Raw genomic sequence first — 17,948 nt, 5'->3', positions numbered from 1 at the left:
CACTGAGGGTCAAGGCCTGTGTGAGGGGTCTCTCTGTATCTGATGTTTCTGAGCATAGACAGAGAACATGTGGTGTGAAGATGGAATTTGGTTCAGCAGGTCTGTTTAAAATTAAATTGAACATTAAAACTGCTGTACTTCATACACAAGATCAGTACTACACACAGGCACACATGCTAAATAAAAATCAATAAAACTGGTCAACAATGTCATTACCCTATTTGCTTATTCAATTGTTTAGAAACAGTTCGACTGAAAATGTCCTATATTTTCATCACACCAGCTGACAGACAAGTGACTTATTACGCGTTTCCTGTCTACGCGGAAGTACCCAAGTGCGCAGGTGCGATCATAATCATTGTATTGTGTTAAAAAACATCTATATGCACGAAAACATTAGTTTAATCGGGAATAGTCGCACATGAAACCTTCAAAGAACGGATTGTTAACGTTCTATATGTGAATGGTTAAAACGCCAAGGAATTCTCCTACATTAAGGTATGGTCAAATGTCTCATTATTGATGTCTTTGTTTCAATATGATGGGTTTTCACCAGCCAAATGCATACGTCTGTTGAGATATTGGCCGCTAGCTGGAGATGCTAATGCCTGGTTAATTCATTAACAACATGTCAGAAAACAACGGGTTCTCCCAAAGCCATATAGATCAAATTAGGGAGATCCTTCATTGCAGACAAAACATTGAACGTGTTGTGTTGTAAATAATGGATTCTAATGGGTTATTTGTTTAGTTAGTTTGTTAAAGTATCGACGAGTATCGACATTATGACACATTAGTTCATTTTATTATTAGGAGAATTGATATGGTCGACCTTTATGACTAAATTGATCTTTTTTATTATTTTTTTTTTTATGTAAGCACGTTTCCCCCAAGCGCAGGGCTTCAAACTGTATGCTACACCTTGTTTACATCCGATGTTTCACCACTTGTCTTATCAATAAACTTTGCAAAAATATTGCAAATAGATTGCATTTTGACAATGTAAATCTTGACAGTCCCGAGCAAAAAGACAATGTCAGGTATTTATCGATGTCTACCCGCTGTGCCAAACTTTTAAAATCCATAGGCAAACTAAAAAAGCCATACGTTTAGATAAAACTTTGAAAACATGACTCTTCGAGGTAAGATCGACGTGGCAACGTTGCACGATTTCGATTTTTTTTTTCACCTGTAAGGTTTAGTATGGGTAAATCGTTACGTTACGAAAAGTCTCATAGCATCATGTGGTTCAAGGTCACATTGTTTGGTTATTATAACGACCAACGAGACCATCGAACACCATTATTCATTTTAATAATGTATTGATTATTGATATCTAAAACTAGATTATAACATGTGCATTACTGTAAGTAGCAATTCGTGAATCATACTTTATTAACTCTTTGGGTGTCCTTTTACTAGGGGAGGCAGCTCAACATGGAAGACTGTTTGCACACCTCCTCCGACAACCTGGCCAAGTTGGTCAAGTGGGCGCACAGCCACGGAACCATCTGCACCCTCATCCCCAGCCTCAAGCACCTGCTTACCGAGGGTGCCCATGGCAACCTCACTGCGCTCTGGGGTTGCAGTGCGGGCCACGCCTACCACTGGCCCCTGACAGCCACCTGTAAGACAAGCCAGAAGGAGCGCGTTTGTTACCCAGACAGCCGGAGCATCAACGCGGAGAGTCTGATGCAAGGAACCACGGGTGGCTCGGGCAGCCAGAGGGAGCGCTTCATGGACCGCAGCGGTGGCAAGGGCAAGAGCAACTGCGTGCAAGTGGGCGACTCGTGCGACTTTTCCAACTGCAGCGAGCCATCTGAAGCGGACGACAACACGGAGGAGTACAACAGCAACCTGTTCGATATCGTCTGTGAGTCGTCCGCCACGGATGAGGACGGCGACTCTGAGCCTCACCAGCAACAGCACGCGGCGCTCCGCAAGAGGACTGCCCCTGGTGGCGGAGGAGGAGGAGGAGGAGGTGGAGGGGAGCATGAGGCAGAGGAGCGCTCGGGGGATCCCGTCCTGAAGAAGATCAAGCAGGAGACGGCGGAAGACTACTACACCGTGGCAAATGCCCAGCTGGCTGCCGGTATGCTCTCAGAGGGAGGCCCCTCGTCCACGGTCGTCTCCCAGTCGCCGCGGCCGAGCTCCCTGACCCGCCCCTCGTCCCACTCCTCTCTCTCCCACAAACTGTCGTCGGTGGACGGGGACTCCCTGGGCGTCTCTCCCTTGCCCATGGGCAGCAGCTCCTCCCCGCACCCCCAGACAATGCTCCGGCCCATGCGTGCCCCCACCCACACTGCCCAGAGCAAAGCTCCCGGTCAGAGCTCGGGTGCCCCAGCAGGAGCCTTATCCCTGCCCAGCAAGAGCGAACTGCTAGACAGGATGCCAGGGGACGAGCTGGCCAAGTCGGCAGTATCGTACGGAGACCTGGGCGGAGGGCTGAACCCAGAGCTGGACCTGATGACGGGGCAAGCCTTAAACGCTGACTCCAGAGCGGAAGCCTCGGGTAAAGTCTTGCACCTGTTTGCTTATTTTATTTTATTTTATGTTGTTTTCTTCTTTCGATCATACCTCTCTTTTTTTGTTCTTTGCTCTTGGCTTTAAATGTGTAGTTCTTGATTAAGCCGGAAACTATTAGCTTTTTTTTTTATTATTACTCCGTGACTTTCTTCTGTAATAATAATAATAATGCGTTTATTTTATATAGCACCTTTCTCAAACCCAAGTTCGCTTAACATAGTAGAAGGAAAGCATAACAACAGACAGACAAACAATAACAAAACAATAACAATACAACAAGACAAGTTATGTGTATGGAGCTATGTGTTGGGTGTAGAGGAGAAGTGATCATTAAACAAAAAGGTCTTGAGATGTGCTTTGAAGAAGGGAAGAGATGGACAGTCACAAAGAGGATGGGGGGAGTTCCAGAGTTTGGGGGCCAAGGCACTGAAGGACCTGCCACCCAGGGTGGAGAGTCTGGTGCGGGGGATAGATAGGAGGTTTGGGTCAGAGGATCTGAGTGAGTGGGAGGGAGTGTAAGGGGTCTAGAGGTTGCATATGTAGGAGGGAACAAGGTTGTGGAGGGCTTTGAAGGTGAGTAGTAGTACTTTGTATTTAATCTGGGACGGAACTGATAGCCAGTGAAGTTGATGGAGAATGGGGGTGTGTCTGCAGATCGTTTGGTATGGGTGAGGAGTCTGGCTGCAGAGTTTTGAATGTATTGCAATCTTTGAAGGGATTTAGTGGGGAAGGTTTGGAGAACATGCTTTTAGGGCCAATCAGCAGAATTTCTGTTTTATCTGTGTTGAGTTTGAGAAAATGGTTTTGTATCCATGAAAGGCAGTCAGTGAGGGAACGTGGTGGGGGTCAGAGGGAGCCTCTCTTCTTTAGCTCCAGATTTCAGGAAAATAGTAAGCTGCAAACAGTTTAGCTACCTCTCAGTAATGTAGAAAATCATTATAAATATATTGTTGGTTTTATTTGTTTTCATGATATTGTGAAGTTCTTTATATAAGAATGGTAGTAAATTATACCAATGGTATAATTTCATTTTAGCAACAAATGCTGGTCTGTGGAAACATTTTAGGCCTATTCTAGACCTGTAACTTGTTTTTCAGATTAAATTATGCCCATTACTGCCAATCCACTTATGTTAATCTCATGCAAATCAAGCAAGGTGATTAGCAAGTCTATTAATTAAGCATATTTGTTCAAGCACATTTGGTACACTACTGCCAATAGCAGTGAACCACGCAAGGCTGCTCAGCAGTTAAAAACCTGCTCTCTTAGGAGAAAATGCTACTTTTTGCGTGATGTGAATTTCAATGACCCATTTGGCATTACACAATAGAGCTGAATTAGACCCATTTTGCATTCTTAAATGGAACTTATGAGGTTCATTTTCAGATATCACTCACTGCCTGACTGTGATTGCATGTTGTATGTTGCAGTGTAGCACCATGCAGGCAGCGTCATGTCCGTGCGCATATTAGTTCTCATCTCGCCGTGCCGTCTCCCATCCGTGCTGTGGCAGCCTTTGTTCTGATTTATTCATTTAATAACATTTACGAGGCGTCGGCCGCAGCGTCGCTGTGCCGTCAAGACTATATTACATTTATCATGCGGTGCAGTGCTGAAGACGAGACCCCCTCCCCCCATCTTCCTCCTCCTCCCCCATCTTCCTCCTCCTCCTTCTCCTCCTCCTCCCCCCATCTTCCTCCTCCTCCCCCCCCCCGCTCTGTCCTACTCCTCCATCTTCCTCTCCCACTGACAGTGCTCACATCATACTGCCGACCTACACCCATCTGTCGGCTGATGGAGGACTGGGTGGCGGCTGTGGGGAGGGGGACAGAAGAGGGGTTGAGGGCTGTCAATCATCGGGGCAGTGAGGCAGAACCATAGCCACGCTGTCAGGATCAGTGACACTGACGGAGGGGAAGAGAGGAGGGGTGTGTGTGTGTGTGTGTGTGTGCGTGCGTGTGTGGTCTAGGGGTCGGCCCGTAATAAGAGGCAGCATTTGCTACATCACCCAGATGAGGCTGTCTTCAGGTTTTGATGGTGTGAGGAAGCCGTCACTTTCAATTAACTCAGTCACACAAACACAGTCTCTCTCTCTCTCACACACACACACACACACACACACACTCACTGATATATATTCTCTCTCTCTCTCTCTCTCTCTCTCTCTCTCTGACACTCATTCACTTACTCACACACACTCACATATGCACGCACACACACACACACACACACACACACACACACACAGAAACTTGCAGCATAAACACAAGAGACAACCGTGTTGGTTTGATGTTGATTTTTGGAATTTTGCAAGGGAGACAATGTATTCAGATAGCCTCTATTCTTTTGCTGTCTGACTCACTCATCTAAAATTAATCTTCTCAGGCAAGATCTACACTATTGTGGATTCGTTTTAATACGGATTTTAGGAGCATCTCTCAGAGATGACATTCAGGAAATTGCTTCGGATAAAAGCATCTACTAAGCAAACATCAAAACACTAACAATCAGTGCTATTCCATCAAGTCTGTTTACCATTAAGTGATCACTAAAGTGTTGCTCCATGAGCTTCAATACTTAATGTTCACCAAGTGCTTCATCACACCATTTTAGGCTTTGGGCCTATTCACAGCAAAAACGATAACGATAACAATAACTACCATAACGATAAAAGCGTTCACACAGAGCAACGATAAACAAAGTCTCTTGTTAATGAATGTGACGGTTAAAATTCGATGGGTTCTGATTGGCTATTAGCTTTTTATCGTTCTGAAAATTACTCTGAAAGTGATCCCCAACGATATCGTTGTCGTTATCGTAGTAGTTTATGTGTGAACGTCATCATTCATATTAACGAGAACAATATTTATTTATTGTTATCGTTATCATTCTTGGTGTGAATGAGCCTTTACTCTACAGGCCTCACCAGCCCAATCATGCTTCACCAGTATTACCGATTCACCGGTCATCAGTGCAAGTATTTTTTACAGTCTATGGTCAAAATATATTAGCCTTCACAAGCCTATGTGGATGTGCACTCTACAGATGAAGCCCAGACTAGAGCTATACGGAAACCCCACTGGTAACGTGGGTTGCAATGGCCATAATTATAAATGATAAAAAGAGGCTATGCGTTAAATCAGTTTAGCCAAATACTGACCAGTGTAGCCCAAAAAACTGACCTTTTCTTCATAACGGATTGGTTTTGCTTCTGAGATTTGGTGTATGTAATCATTTTCCTACAGATGTTTATTTTATAGCCAACATCAGTTTTGCTCATGGTAAAGCCCTCATCCATTCAAATGTCAACATCGACCCTTTCATTTCAATATAATATAATACAATACAATATAATATCATATATCCATTAGATTTCACAGGACCATATTTAATCACAATTTTTGTGATTTCTAATACATATTATATAGAGTATAATAGCGTATTGATGTGAAAAAATGTGCATGGAGTTGTGCCTAGATCTCTGCTGCAGTTCTGCTGTCTTCATGTCTGATGGCCCGTTCTCATGCTCAGCATTTACTGCCCGTATATTTTAGCGTTTCAGTTGAGAAGGGAACGCTAGAGGCCATTTTTGATTGTCACGGCGACGATCTTAACCTATCACAGTGCAGGTGAGTTCTTCTTGTGTTTTTAACATTCTCTTTGTGTGGAAAGTTAGACTGCTATTTTAAAATTCAACTAATCTTAGCCAGTTAGTAAGTCCATTGACTAGAAAAAAGTTAGTTGACCAATTTAGTGACTAGCCTAGTTCAGTTGTTATACTGTTCTGTTTCTGTTGATTTCAAGGCATGAACAAGTTTATGATCCCCACTTACAGGTCTGCCAGAGATGGAAGAAGATGGAATTTGGAGTGTTCCATGCTGCCTGTTTATACAATGGTTAGTTTGCCTGTATTTGGTACTTAGTAAAACAGCCTTGTGTGTTTTAAAGTGATTTTCTTTTTTTTTGTTTGTTTTAATTTATTGTAGCCTCAGGTAGTTTGAATGACAGATTATATGTATCAGTAACAGGTGTAAGGTTTTCTATGTTTATATAGAATTCAAACCTTTTGTCTTGACTAGATTAATTTCATAAAATAAAAAGTATAATACCCACCTGATTATGTTATGTTTTTATTTACCTTCCCAGGCAGTGACAAGTTTTGTCTGGGATCTTAGTGATTTAAAAGGTTTCTTAAGTGCTTTGCTTAAGTGCTATATCACATGCATTAATGGGTTTTCATGAAGTGTTCCATGAATTGAAGTCACATTTTGAGTACTTAATTATCATTTCTTATGGTGTTGCCAGTGAGATGTCTTTTCTCCAATGGAAAGGTGGAAGCTTTTGTATTGTATTTTTATCTACAAATCATCCTCACAACTCTCTGTGTACAAAGACAGTGACCTTAAAAACTGTTTATTTCACTGTTTATTTCACCAAGTCAGTTAATATTGGTGTTAACTTTAGTGAAGTACCAAGCATTCCTCTAAATGTGCCCTGTTTTCATTGCAGGCTGTTTGGGTTACTCCGCCCAGGCGAGAGGCTCAGCAGAGGGGTCCATGTCATTTTTCTATAACTCCACTAACGAGTTATCTGTCCAAGGCAAACAGCAGCTCGAAGAATTTGTTTCGAGTATAGGTGAGACGCCATCCCACTCACATGTCAAAACAGCTTTATAGTTGTCTATGAAGGTTAATTTAGGCAGCCAGGTGATAGTAGTTCTTTTAAAAAGTTTAATTTTTAAAAAGTTTAAAAAGTTGTCTGGTAGAAGTTTTATAGATTTTCAGTGTTTGTTTAGTCAAGAATGGAGTTGATCAGGTGGGCTTCAGAGAGTCAACATCCTATCCATGCTTTCCTTAAGATGATTAAAACATGGAGAATCTTTTTGAGCAGTGTTGCTGGGAAATCACATGATCGGCTCCAAGTGTTTTGATTGGATACTTACAGCAAGTTGCCTAGTAATGGCTAAAGGTCTCCACATAGAAAATGGTTGCCCAGCATGAACAAGAAAAGTGCCCGAACAACATGGTTAAAAAATGTTGTCCGACAACATTGCTCAAAAAGTTTCCCATTGTCTTAGCAGCCTGATTTCAGCGTGTGGTTTTACTTTCCCGATTGCCTCATGTTTCCAGTTCTCGGTGTGGCTCAAATACCTACGATTGTTCTGTCACACAGATCCCGGCACTCTTCACAGCCTTCAGGCGGTCATCGGTAAGATCCTCACTCTACGTGAGCGAGCGCCTGCCCAACACTCACAGCGGGTCAAGCGCCCTCGCCGACGTAGCCTTCACCAACCACACCCACCACAACCACAACCACACCCACACCCACACCCACACCAACATCAGCCCCAGGACAGTGCACCGTCGCTGGGGCAGATGTGGGAGGAGCACCCCCTGGAGGTGGTGGGTCAGGGAGGGGCAGGCCATGGCTCTCCTGGGCCTGGTCAGCAGGAGCTGTACACAGGCTGTGGCGTGTACCTGCCCACAGTGCGCCTGGCCGCCATGCACCAGGAGTCCAGGCAGGACTGCATGCGCCTGTTCCACCAGCTGTTCGAGCACTTCTTCAGCGAGGATGACCTCATTGGAGCTGTGGCCTTTGGGAAGAGGGGCAAAGTGCCAAAAGGCAAGAAGGTTCTGGATCGAAGGATTGTGGATGGAATTATCAGTGAGTAGAACCGTCCATGTTCTGATGATTGTACTTGGGAAGGGGAAAAACAAATGCGGAAAAAATGGCTCAGAATGCGATTCAATGAATGGATAAGTATATTGAGCAGTTCACATAATAGATAGATATGTAATTCACTCTGAGGTGAAAAAAAAAACACAGACAATGTTTTTGCATTTTAGATGCAACTTGTCTGGTCTGTGTTTTCATTTCAGTAAAATGTTGATCCTCTCATAAAGTCTTGGCCTTTTTGCTCCTTGTTTAGTTTCAGTAATACATCACACCAACCAACTCTCCATCTCTTTGCAGCGTATGTTCTCCGCTGCTCCTCATTGGACGGCTGGACGTCAGTGGACTCGTCCAAGCTGAAGAAAGCCTGCATCAACAAGTGTAGGATGCGGATGAGCCAGCGGCGAAGGCTGGGCCAGATGACCTTCTTTAACCCTGAGGATTACATGATGGGGACCTCGGACCTACAGCCCTCACCCGACGACTTTTAAAGTCTGTGTGTGTGTGTGTGTGTGTGGGGGGGGGGCTGCAGCTGACCATAACTTAAAGCAACACAATGTAGTTTTTTTTACCTCTAAATAACAGCTTCCAACTGATTTGTATGATGCACATCTGTATACTCATTTGATGTGCCACGCCCTGCGAGCCTGGTATTCTCACTATGTTGACCCCACAGCACTAAATGGGTGCCCAGTGGTTTGACAATTGACTAAAAGGGGAATTCCTTGTTTTTGTTGATTTATTATTTGTTGATTATTTCCTTATTTTTCATGAGTGATGTATTTTTCTCCTTATGATCATTATTATAATGAAAAAAAAGAAAGTAAGAAAAAAGAGACAGAGAAAAGAAAAGGAAAAAATAGTCCTCCATTGTGGGGGGGGGATAAAAAAAGGGAGGGAGGGAGGGAGGGAGGGAGGGAGGGGGGGGGGGGGATTCCTACATTGTGTTCCTTTAATAACCATATTTTAGTAAGAGGGAGAACCAAATAAGGAGAAGGGCTGTGGGAAACGTAAACAGATTTTAAGTGACCCTTGCCACAGAACTGACCACTAGAAGTAGATAGTGTGCCCTGTTATGCAAAACAGAACTGTAACCTGAAGCTCAAGAGATTTCATGGAACAGCGTGTAATCTATGTACACTAATTGTAGGACATGTTAAGATCTCTTGTGTGCCGGTTACATTGTTGTTTGTAGAGTAGTATTTATTTTCATATGAATGTATATGAAACTAGTTTCATTGCTGTACATTTCTATGATTAATGTAGAACTAAGGTGTTCTGTTTATTGTCTGTCAGTTTTATCATTCCATGTATTTAATGTGAGAAGTAAAAAGGGAAATCTAAATGACTCTCTCAATTCTTCAAGACCCTCAGACAGATCCACCATAATGGCTGTCAGCAACATTTCAAATATTTAATTGTGCTATACATTTCTGGAAGAATAAACTGGCGCTGCATTTAAGATTGTTCTGATCATTTCATTTCATTTAAATTTTGGTCTGATGGTGGATCAAAACAACCGGGTTTAATCTTCTGTATTTGCATGTATAATAAATGATAAGATGCAAGCCATCTACTGTGGTGTTGACATGGAAACGGAGATTTTAATACGTAACATGACAAGTAAATTCTACTTACAATTATTCACGGTTACTTTTTAATACACTTCTAGGTATTAATCAGAATTGATCAGTCGTCGTAAACATGTAGTTCAGGTTACACAATGCATTTCTCAAAACATTTCTCTCAAACGCACACATACAGTACATGCTAGTTCAAGCAAAGTAATTATGTAATAACCAAGACCAACTGTGCAGTTGAAGAGAGGGACAGGAGAGAGAGGAACATAGTCCCTGTAGTAGCAGGTTAGCAGGTGGGTCTAAGTCTCTCTTGGATCTAATTACCTTGACAATTTTATGTTGTCTTTTTATGTATTATTATTTTGGACCTGACCAACTTTTCTTTGCCACCATCTTGCATTTTAGATGCCATGTTTTTTGGAAACTATTTTAGATTTTTATAGTGACTGTTGTTTTTGTAGTTTTAGCAATGTTACGCAGAACAGTTAGTTAACATGCTTATACTAGGTCTAATCAAGTCAAATTGCATTTTAGATGGCATGTTTTTGGGAACTATTTTTGTAGTGCCTGTAGTTTTGTAGTTTTAGCAGTGTTACGTAGAGCAGTTAGTTAATATGCATATACTAGGTGTAGTCAAGTCAAATTCCATTCTGACAATTTGTTATTAACAAAATATAAAAACATTTGTTTGTACTGACATGTAATAAAGCATGCATGTATTCTAAACAATCAGAGATATGTATCTGCTCCATAAAAAAAAAGACTCAATCTGGATCTTCTGAGCTGAGGCAGCTTTACATATGACAGTGCCTCAAAATTGGAGATGTTTTTACTTCATTTAAATGAGGCCCTGTCCTATCCAGATTGTGTTAGCAATGCTACATCAGAGCATTTGGGAATTATTATAATCTATCAAGCGGTCAGATGGGCTTCAAACCACATGTTATTACACTGGCCATTCGTTTCGAGGTTGCAGTTGCATATTCACACATTTGTAGTTTGTGTTTTTTTCCCTTTTAAATACATTTCAATGGTTTGACCATTTTAATGTACAGTTCAAGTTCATTTCTCCATTATCTTCTCTGTGTGTCTGCCATTCTATACAGCATTCTGTAATACCTTTTGTAATACCTTTCAAAATGCCGAACGCAATGTCCTAACGTGTGGCGTGTCTCCTTTCCTGCGCAGTGTCTCCGGCGATGTTTGAGATTGAGCGTCTGAAGGCCCTCCTGCAGGCGGAGAAGAGCAAGAGTGAGATGATGGGTGAGACCATCAGCAGCCTGAAGCAGGACAAGGAGCTGCTGCAGCAGGAGCTCACCAAGAAGGCCGAGCTCATCTGCGACTTCCTGCAGGACCAGCTGAGGCCAGGTGAGCACTTCCTGTGGAGGCTAGTGAAATGGCATTACAGAGGTTGTGCAGTGTTGCTCTGTGTGTGTGTGTGTGTAGTGTTGGTCTGTGTGTGTGTGTGTGTGTGTGTGTGTGTGTGTGTGAGAGAGTATGCGTAAGTATGCGTGTGTGTGTGTGTGTGTCCGGAGTGTTGGTCTGTGTTTGTGTGTGTGTGCGTAGTGTTGGTCTGTGTTTGTGTGTGTGTGTGTATGTATGTCTGTGCCTATATATTTGTTTATATGTGTTTTGGGAGTGAGGGATATGTTGTGTACACCCCTGTACTTTGGGCTGTCATTCATTTCTGCCTGTTCATATTGTGTGTTCTTCACGGTGTTGTGTTACAGAAAAAAGGAGGCCCCATTCATCCAATCAGATGGAACCAGGAAGCTCTCATCAGCTAATCAACAACTATCCTGAGGAGGGGGGCGGGCAGTTTGAGTCTGCTCCCCTGTTCGACTCCTTCGAGGAGGTGGAGCTGCATCCCCTGGACAGACAGAGGATCAAGATCTCCAAGAGATGTCGAGAGGGGGAGAACACTCGAGTGCGCAGTAAGTTCTGTACTGTACAGCTCCACCATAGATATCTGTTCAGCCTGCCTTGATACCACTCAGTCAGACTGGTCATCTATCTACACGCTAAACCAGAGTCTTTATTAAAGGTCTTTGGCTAAATGAATAAATGTAAATGTAAATCAATCTATTTATCTATGCTGGTGTATGTTTTCTTATATATAGTTTCTTATTCTTTCTTCATGTTTTTTTATAAGCCCTTAATTCTAAAGCATGACTTTTCCTCAAAAAATGGCAGTTTTCATAATAGCACCATGTGTTTTTTTCTGACAAGGAGATATTTTAATTTACTACAACTGTGATGGAAGGTGTGTGTGTGTGAGTGTATGAGGTGGTAATACTAGTGCATGTATTGTGTGTGTCCGCAGTGAAAAACGTGGTGGGAGTGATTGCGCGGTACATGGCCGCACTGCAGGAGTTCCGCCGTAGCGTCTCCATGAAAGTGGCCTTCGACCGCATCGGCGTTGACCGCAACACCATTTCACGCACGGCGGCCATCGCCGAGCTCAGCCTGGCCGCACCCGAAGTCTTCCACGCGTTGCCCCCGTGGGACGAGAAGGAGGAGACGCTCGCCCACTACGCCGTCCGCTGCCGACAGGCCATGGACGATGGCATCAAAGCCAAGATCAAAACCATGAAAGCCAAGGGGGAGCTCCTGCCAATCGTCAGCAGATGAGAGGCCTGTACAGTTTACACAGAGATGTTCTAAATGACCTTTTTGACACGGCAGCCATTTTGGACGTGACATATCTGGCAGGTCCAGGTGTTACTAATAACAATAATCAAGGTTCTGATTCTACTACGCTTAAATTGACTACATGGACGTATTTAGTAACACCTGAGGTCCGCTCAAATTCGCGAACGTTGGCGAATTATCACAAACAGTGTGCGGAGGTAGTTCTCCGCAAACATAAAGTGGAACTGGACGTGAGCTTGATGGGAAGGGGATAATGCAATTACCGTTACAATGGAATGTTAACACCAAATCGTTCAAAGAAAACATGTTCACCACAAACGTTCGCCACTGTTTGCCAAATTTGAACACACCTCTGCTTGCCCTACTATTTCGGCTCCCGCACACAGTTGCGTGCGTTGCAGTGCTGGAGTCACATCCCGTTCACTTTACATGGGCTTACGTCATCCGTAGCCGAACTGTCCCGTCGCTCACGTTGAAAAGTTCAGCTGTTGCTGCACCGACGGACGGCACCAGCCAATCAAATGACGAATAAGCAAACAACAGACGGCACCAGCCAATCAAATTACGGTTATACCTTAAGTCATTTGCATAGCTACTGTCGGGAACACCCACTGGCATGCGGTGACGGAACGCAACTGTGTACGGGATCCGTTTCATGTCAAAATGGCTGCCGTGAAAAAGGTCTATTGGGAGTGGGGCTTGGACCCCACTGGGAGATTGGAATCTGTTTTGTTTAAATGAACATGTTCCCCAAGCTTAAGCTAGTTACCTGTTATGCTTTTACAACCGAAGATTGGAATCTCCCTCTGTAGAACATCTCTGCTTTAGTTCAATCCAACCCCACTGCCCAAATTCACAGGCAGTTCACTCCCAATGATGGCTGTGACTGTGGGGGTGTTTATCTGATTTTTTTCTCTCTTTTGGCCTTATGTTCTAATCACCTCGTTCCCAGATGTGTTTGCCAACTTTTTTCCCCAGTCCTTGTCCATCACTGATAAGCTAGAACATTCGTAGAACATAGGCAGAACATTCATGTGTCAGAACACTCATGTCATTTGAATGATAGTTGTGATCACTAATGGTTGATTTGGATATTAGTTGTGCTGGATTGCAGTTTCCCTTTCCACTCAGGTGTCAGTAGTCCCCCCCCCGGTTTTCAGTTGATAAGAAAATAACAACAAAAAAAAAGTTTTGCTTCATTTTTTCGAAGAAAATGGCATGCTCACTTTCATGCGGATGATACTGTAAGGTGTCTTTCGTCTGTTAACCCCTGTTCCCTGTCAATTCATATCTTAAATTGTGTAATTTTAGTATGTTTGTGAAGGCACCATGTAAGCTAAATTGTTTCTGATCAAGGAACTACTACTCTGTACCCGCTTATAATGATGTCAATTAAAAAAATCCATAATATGCTGAAACATTTGTGTTGATTTCTGTGGAATAATATAGCACTTGAAAGTTCTCTTCTCTCTCGGAGGTCTCTACGATGATATTTCTGTGACTTGATTTGCGTGTGGTGATTTGCATCAGTAAATCTCAGAATCAATTCAATTACAAAAAAACCACCAAAAGATCACTAATAAAACATTTATTTCAAAACCATGCCTGTTTTCATAACCTGTCTCTGTGTTGTCATAAATATCTGCCTTCATTTAATAATTTTCAAAGTGCAAGTCTCAAGATGAGTCATTTTGTTCTTAAAACAAAATAAGACAGCTAGATTACAATGTGGTAGACAAATATGAATCCCAAATTTGAATAGTGTCCTGCAACTCTGTTGGAAACCTAGTTACCATCAACATCAACCGGATCAGTCGGTGGCTTTCATTACAACCGATTGTTATGTCAGATACAATTTGTCATAGAAAAGACGTAATGCCACCCCAACGTCCAGATACAGTTAAAGCCTTTGACCTTTTTCTTTCAAGTACGTACCTGTTACTTTAGAAGTGACTACCATAACACTACTGCTAAAGGGAGTTCTCCTTTAGTCATTCCTGAAGTCATCACAATGGAGAAAGAAAGCATCTTTTTGCTTTTGTTTTCCCGCAGAGATGGAGGACCATAGTGAGGCCTACCGCGAGCAGAACGAGAAGACCATCCGCAGCACCCAGACGGCCATCCGCAACTTTCGCGACTTCCTCATCGCCAAGTACCCCGTCGAGACCCGCGAGATCTACGGCATCCCACCGCAGGAGCTGGACGCCTACCTGGCCTCGTTCTTCGTGGACGCCCGCCAGAAGGACGGCTCCGAGTACGAGCCCAACAGCCTGGCCAACTACCAATGCGGCCTGGAGCGTTACCTGAAGGAGCAGCGCTACCACTACAGCATCACCCGTGACAAGGAGTTCCGCCGCTCACAGGAGGCCTTGAAGCAGAAGCAGCTGGAGCTCAAGTTCAAGGGCAAGGGCAACAAGCCACACAAGTCCATGAAGCTGACCGTAGCGGACGAGCTGCTGCTCAGGAAGAGGGGTCTCCTGAGCCGCTACAACCCCGAGGGGCTGCTCAACCTGGTGTGGCTCAACAACACCAAGGCGTTCGGCCACTGCACGGGCTTCCACAGCTCCGCACTGAAGTGGGGCGACATCCGGCTGATCACTTCCGAGTCGGGCCTTGAGTGCCTAGAGTGGACGTACCAGGACCTGAGCGACGTCAATGCCAAGACGCGACGTTCGGGCACCGAGTGCCGCATCTATGCCACACCGCAGGACGCCCAGAAGTGCCCCGTGCAGGACTACAAAGAGTACGCCCAGCGGCGGCCCCAGGCCATGTTCTACGAGGACGCACCCTTCTACTTGTCCATCAAGCCCGTGGTGAACCTGGCCGCGCTGCACTGGTTCAACTGCCAGGCACTGGGCAAGAACAAGCTGGCCAAGATGGTGAAGACCATGTGCGAGAAGGGCAACATCCCGGGCCGCAGGACCAACTTCAGCGTGTACCAGAGCTGCAGCTCGCTGTCCGAGGCGCAGAGCAATCAGCTGGTGCTCATCTGTAACAACCTCAGCCAGCAGGCCAGCCACTCCATGAGCGGCCACGCCGGCGGGCCCACTAACTTCGTCATCGCCGGATCCTTTGACCCTGCTGATTCCATGTAGCTCCGGCCCCATAAGGGGCGGATGTGGACTGACCAGTGGTCAAAAAATACAACCCCCCCCCCAAGCAGAAAAAGTTTGAATGTTGTGAAAATAAAAACAGAATGTGATAATCTACAAATCAAGTAAACCTATATTTAGCTGCAAAGAGGACGTAGACAACATATCAAATGTTAAAAATGACAAATTTGACTATTTCATGGAAAATATAAGCATATGCGCAAAAAAAGTTGGGACGGGCCAACAAAATGCTGGAAAAGTTGTGTGTAATGATAAAGACAACAAAAGGTTGAACATTTCACAACTGATGAAGTTAACTGGCACAATGATTTGGTATGAAAGGAGCATCCCAGGGACACTGAGTCTCTCAGAAGTAAAGATGTGTAGGTATTTATCACTCTGTAAAACCAGTGTGGGCAAATGATGAAAATGATAAGAATAATGAAAAAACAGTATTAAGAAGACCCCAGACTGTTATCCTATAAATCCTATATTGGGCAAGAATGGGACAACATTTCATTCTCAAAACTCTAGCAATGTTGTCTATGTCCTTTTTGCAGCTAAATGTGGGTTTACTTAATTTGTAGATTATCACATTCTGTTTTTATTGGCATTTTACACAATGTCCCAACTCTGTCTTATTTGGGGTTGTACTGTGATTTAGGAGGTCCTGTAGGAGAGAGAAAGCGGAATACCTTAGTGTAGCCTTGAGCATCTTCCATATTCATGTATGTGTCTTATTACAATGTTATGCTCCGTTGACATATACTGTATTTTATACTGAGAGGCGTAGACCACTGTTCTTATCCGTCATGCTGTCAAATTCAGGGAACTGCTCTTCGCTGTCTTCAAACGGTCACTTCTGTGTCTGTACTCGAAAGTCTAGTCTTTGGACTCAGTTCTGGCTCTGTAAATAATAAACTAAGTGGCTAGGCAGGAGTCATGGGTTGTGTCCTCAAGTATGGAATGGACCTCAATAGTACCATTCTTGCTAGTAACATCGTTGTCAGAGTCCTTGTCAGTCTACTACAGTACAAGGGATAAACGTTTGACTTTCGGACAGCCTTGTCTGACTTAACATCCGGCAAATGGGCTCCACATAGAGCATGTTCTAGGCTTTAGGACGTGCCCATACTCTACTCCAGCCAATCCAACCCTTGATGCTGGAGCACAGAAGGGAGTGGTGTAATCACTTTGGCTGTTCAGCTCAAATATCAATAACCTACCATAAGAATTGCAGACTGCTCCCTCGGGTCTCTTTCACATTGTTGTTGCGTATATATGAAAGAATCCTATTTGGGTGCTAATTGTAGTGACAAGGCAGAATGCAGCAAACAGACCAATGTGGTTCCGTCGTATTTTTGTCTTCATGTATGTTAAGTGTTCTATGTTTTTCTATTTACTGAAATAGCACTGTTATAAATACAATACTTTGCCTTTTGCCCAATTTCTTAAGTGCATTTATATCAAGAGTTATTTACAGACAAGACTGATTGCAGAAACTATATTTAACAATGTGCATTATTACTACAAAGTAATATTAAACAAAATAGTACATGTGTGTAACTATAACAGATATGGATGTCCAGATTCTAAGATTATATGCCTGACTCTCCATTTGCCATGACAGCACTGTTCTAAAATGTGTTATGGAACTGTAAACTATTAAAATCTAACTGTGGCAGGACAACTCATTTTTCTCTCTTTTTTCTATTTTATCTATTTGATCAGTGACCGTGTGCTTGCTGGCAACTATCTGACTACAAAACATATGTGACCTGACAATGAGTCACAGTGACCCAAAATTCTAAATTTGTCAATGGACTGAGGGCATCATGAGCTTTAAAACGATATCCTGGTCAAAGTCATATCTTGGATTGTTATCAAGATAGAACATTTTGAATAATGGCCTCCTGCTATCTTTTTCCAATTGAAAAACTGTGAGAAAATCATGTTTGAAGTTGCAGGTTACAGGCAAATACAGGTAGGATTTGCCACCTGGAATAATATTTTTTGTAACTTTACATTCTTGTCTAGACTCTAAAACTTTTGGAAATTAATTTTGAATGACTCTTCCTTCATATAACACCAAAAAAGAAAAAATGATGTTCATTGGTTTATGCCGTAATCAGCCTGTATCTTAAAATGAGAATGTGCAACTTTTGACTCATTTTGTCAGACTGGCTCACATATACTGATTTCATTTGTGGTTTTAAAAATATAGTTTGAGACTCTCTTGATGTGAGCAAACATTTTAAATTAAGGTTAATGACCTATGATGTCATATCACAGACTGCTCATTCATTTCGGCAACATGGGTACAACATGAGGTGTGCTTGCACCTGCCACCACAAATTGTGCATTATTGTTGTATTCACGTCATGCACCTTTTACTTTGTTTGAAAGCACAGCATCAACCACTGTG

The 17,948-nt window shown here is 43.2% G+C and overlaps 1 protein-coding gene across 3 annotated transcripts; it reads left to right on the top strand.

The window, feature by feature from the left end:
• The first annotated feature begins 1,426 nt into the window (after positions 1–1,426).
• Positions 1,427–15,668, top strand: LOC125304614 (uncharacterized protein KIAA1958). 3 transcript variants are annotated; one of them, XM_048259028.1, is made up of 4 exons: positions 1,427–2,512; positions 10,968–11,147; positions 11,510–11,713; positions 12,103–14,030. In XM_048259028.1, exons 1-4 carry the CDS (start codon positions 1,438–1,440, stop codon positions 12,408–12,410), a joined length of 1,767 nt encoding a protein of 588 aa, XP_048114985.1. In that variant the 5' UTR covers positions 1,427–1,437; the 3' UTR covers positions 12,411–14,030. The 3 variants fall into 3 exon arrangements, with proteins under 3 accessions (XP_048114985.1, XP_048114984.1, XP_048114983.1); XM_048259027.1 differs by lacking the exons at positions 10,968–11,147; positions 11,510–11,713; positions 12,103–14,030 and adding exons at positions 7,036–7,161; positions 7,699–8,190; positions 8,500–9,076; XM_048259026.1 differs by lacking the exons at positions 10,968–11,147; positions 11,510–11,713; positions 12,103–14,030 and adding an exon at positions 14,484–15,668.
• The last annotated feature ends 2,280 nt before the right edge of the window (positions 15,669–17,948 follow it).

This window comes from Alosa alosa, chromosome 12 (genome assembly GCF_017589495.1).
Source record: "Alosa alosa isolate M-15738 ecotype Scorff River chromosome 12, AALO_Geno_1.1, whole genome shotgun sequence".
Taxonomy (NCBI): Eukaryota; Metazoa; Chordata; class Actinopteri; order Clupeiformes; family Clupeidae; genus Alosa; species Alosa alosa.
This window is presented reverse-complemented; position numbering and strand designations above follow the sequence as displayed.

Excerpts from the sequence above, each read along its gene's own strand:
- LOC125304614 (XM_048259026.1), top strand. The coding sequence starts at position 1,438 with ATGGAAGACTGTTTGCACACCTCCTCCGACAACCTGGCCAAGTTGGTC. Across the intron at positions 2,513-14,483 it reads CTCCAGAGCGGAAGCCTCGG|AGATGGAGGACCATAGTGAG; the intron begins GTAAAGTCTTGC and ends GTTTTCCCGCAG.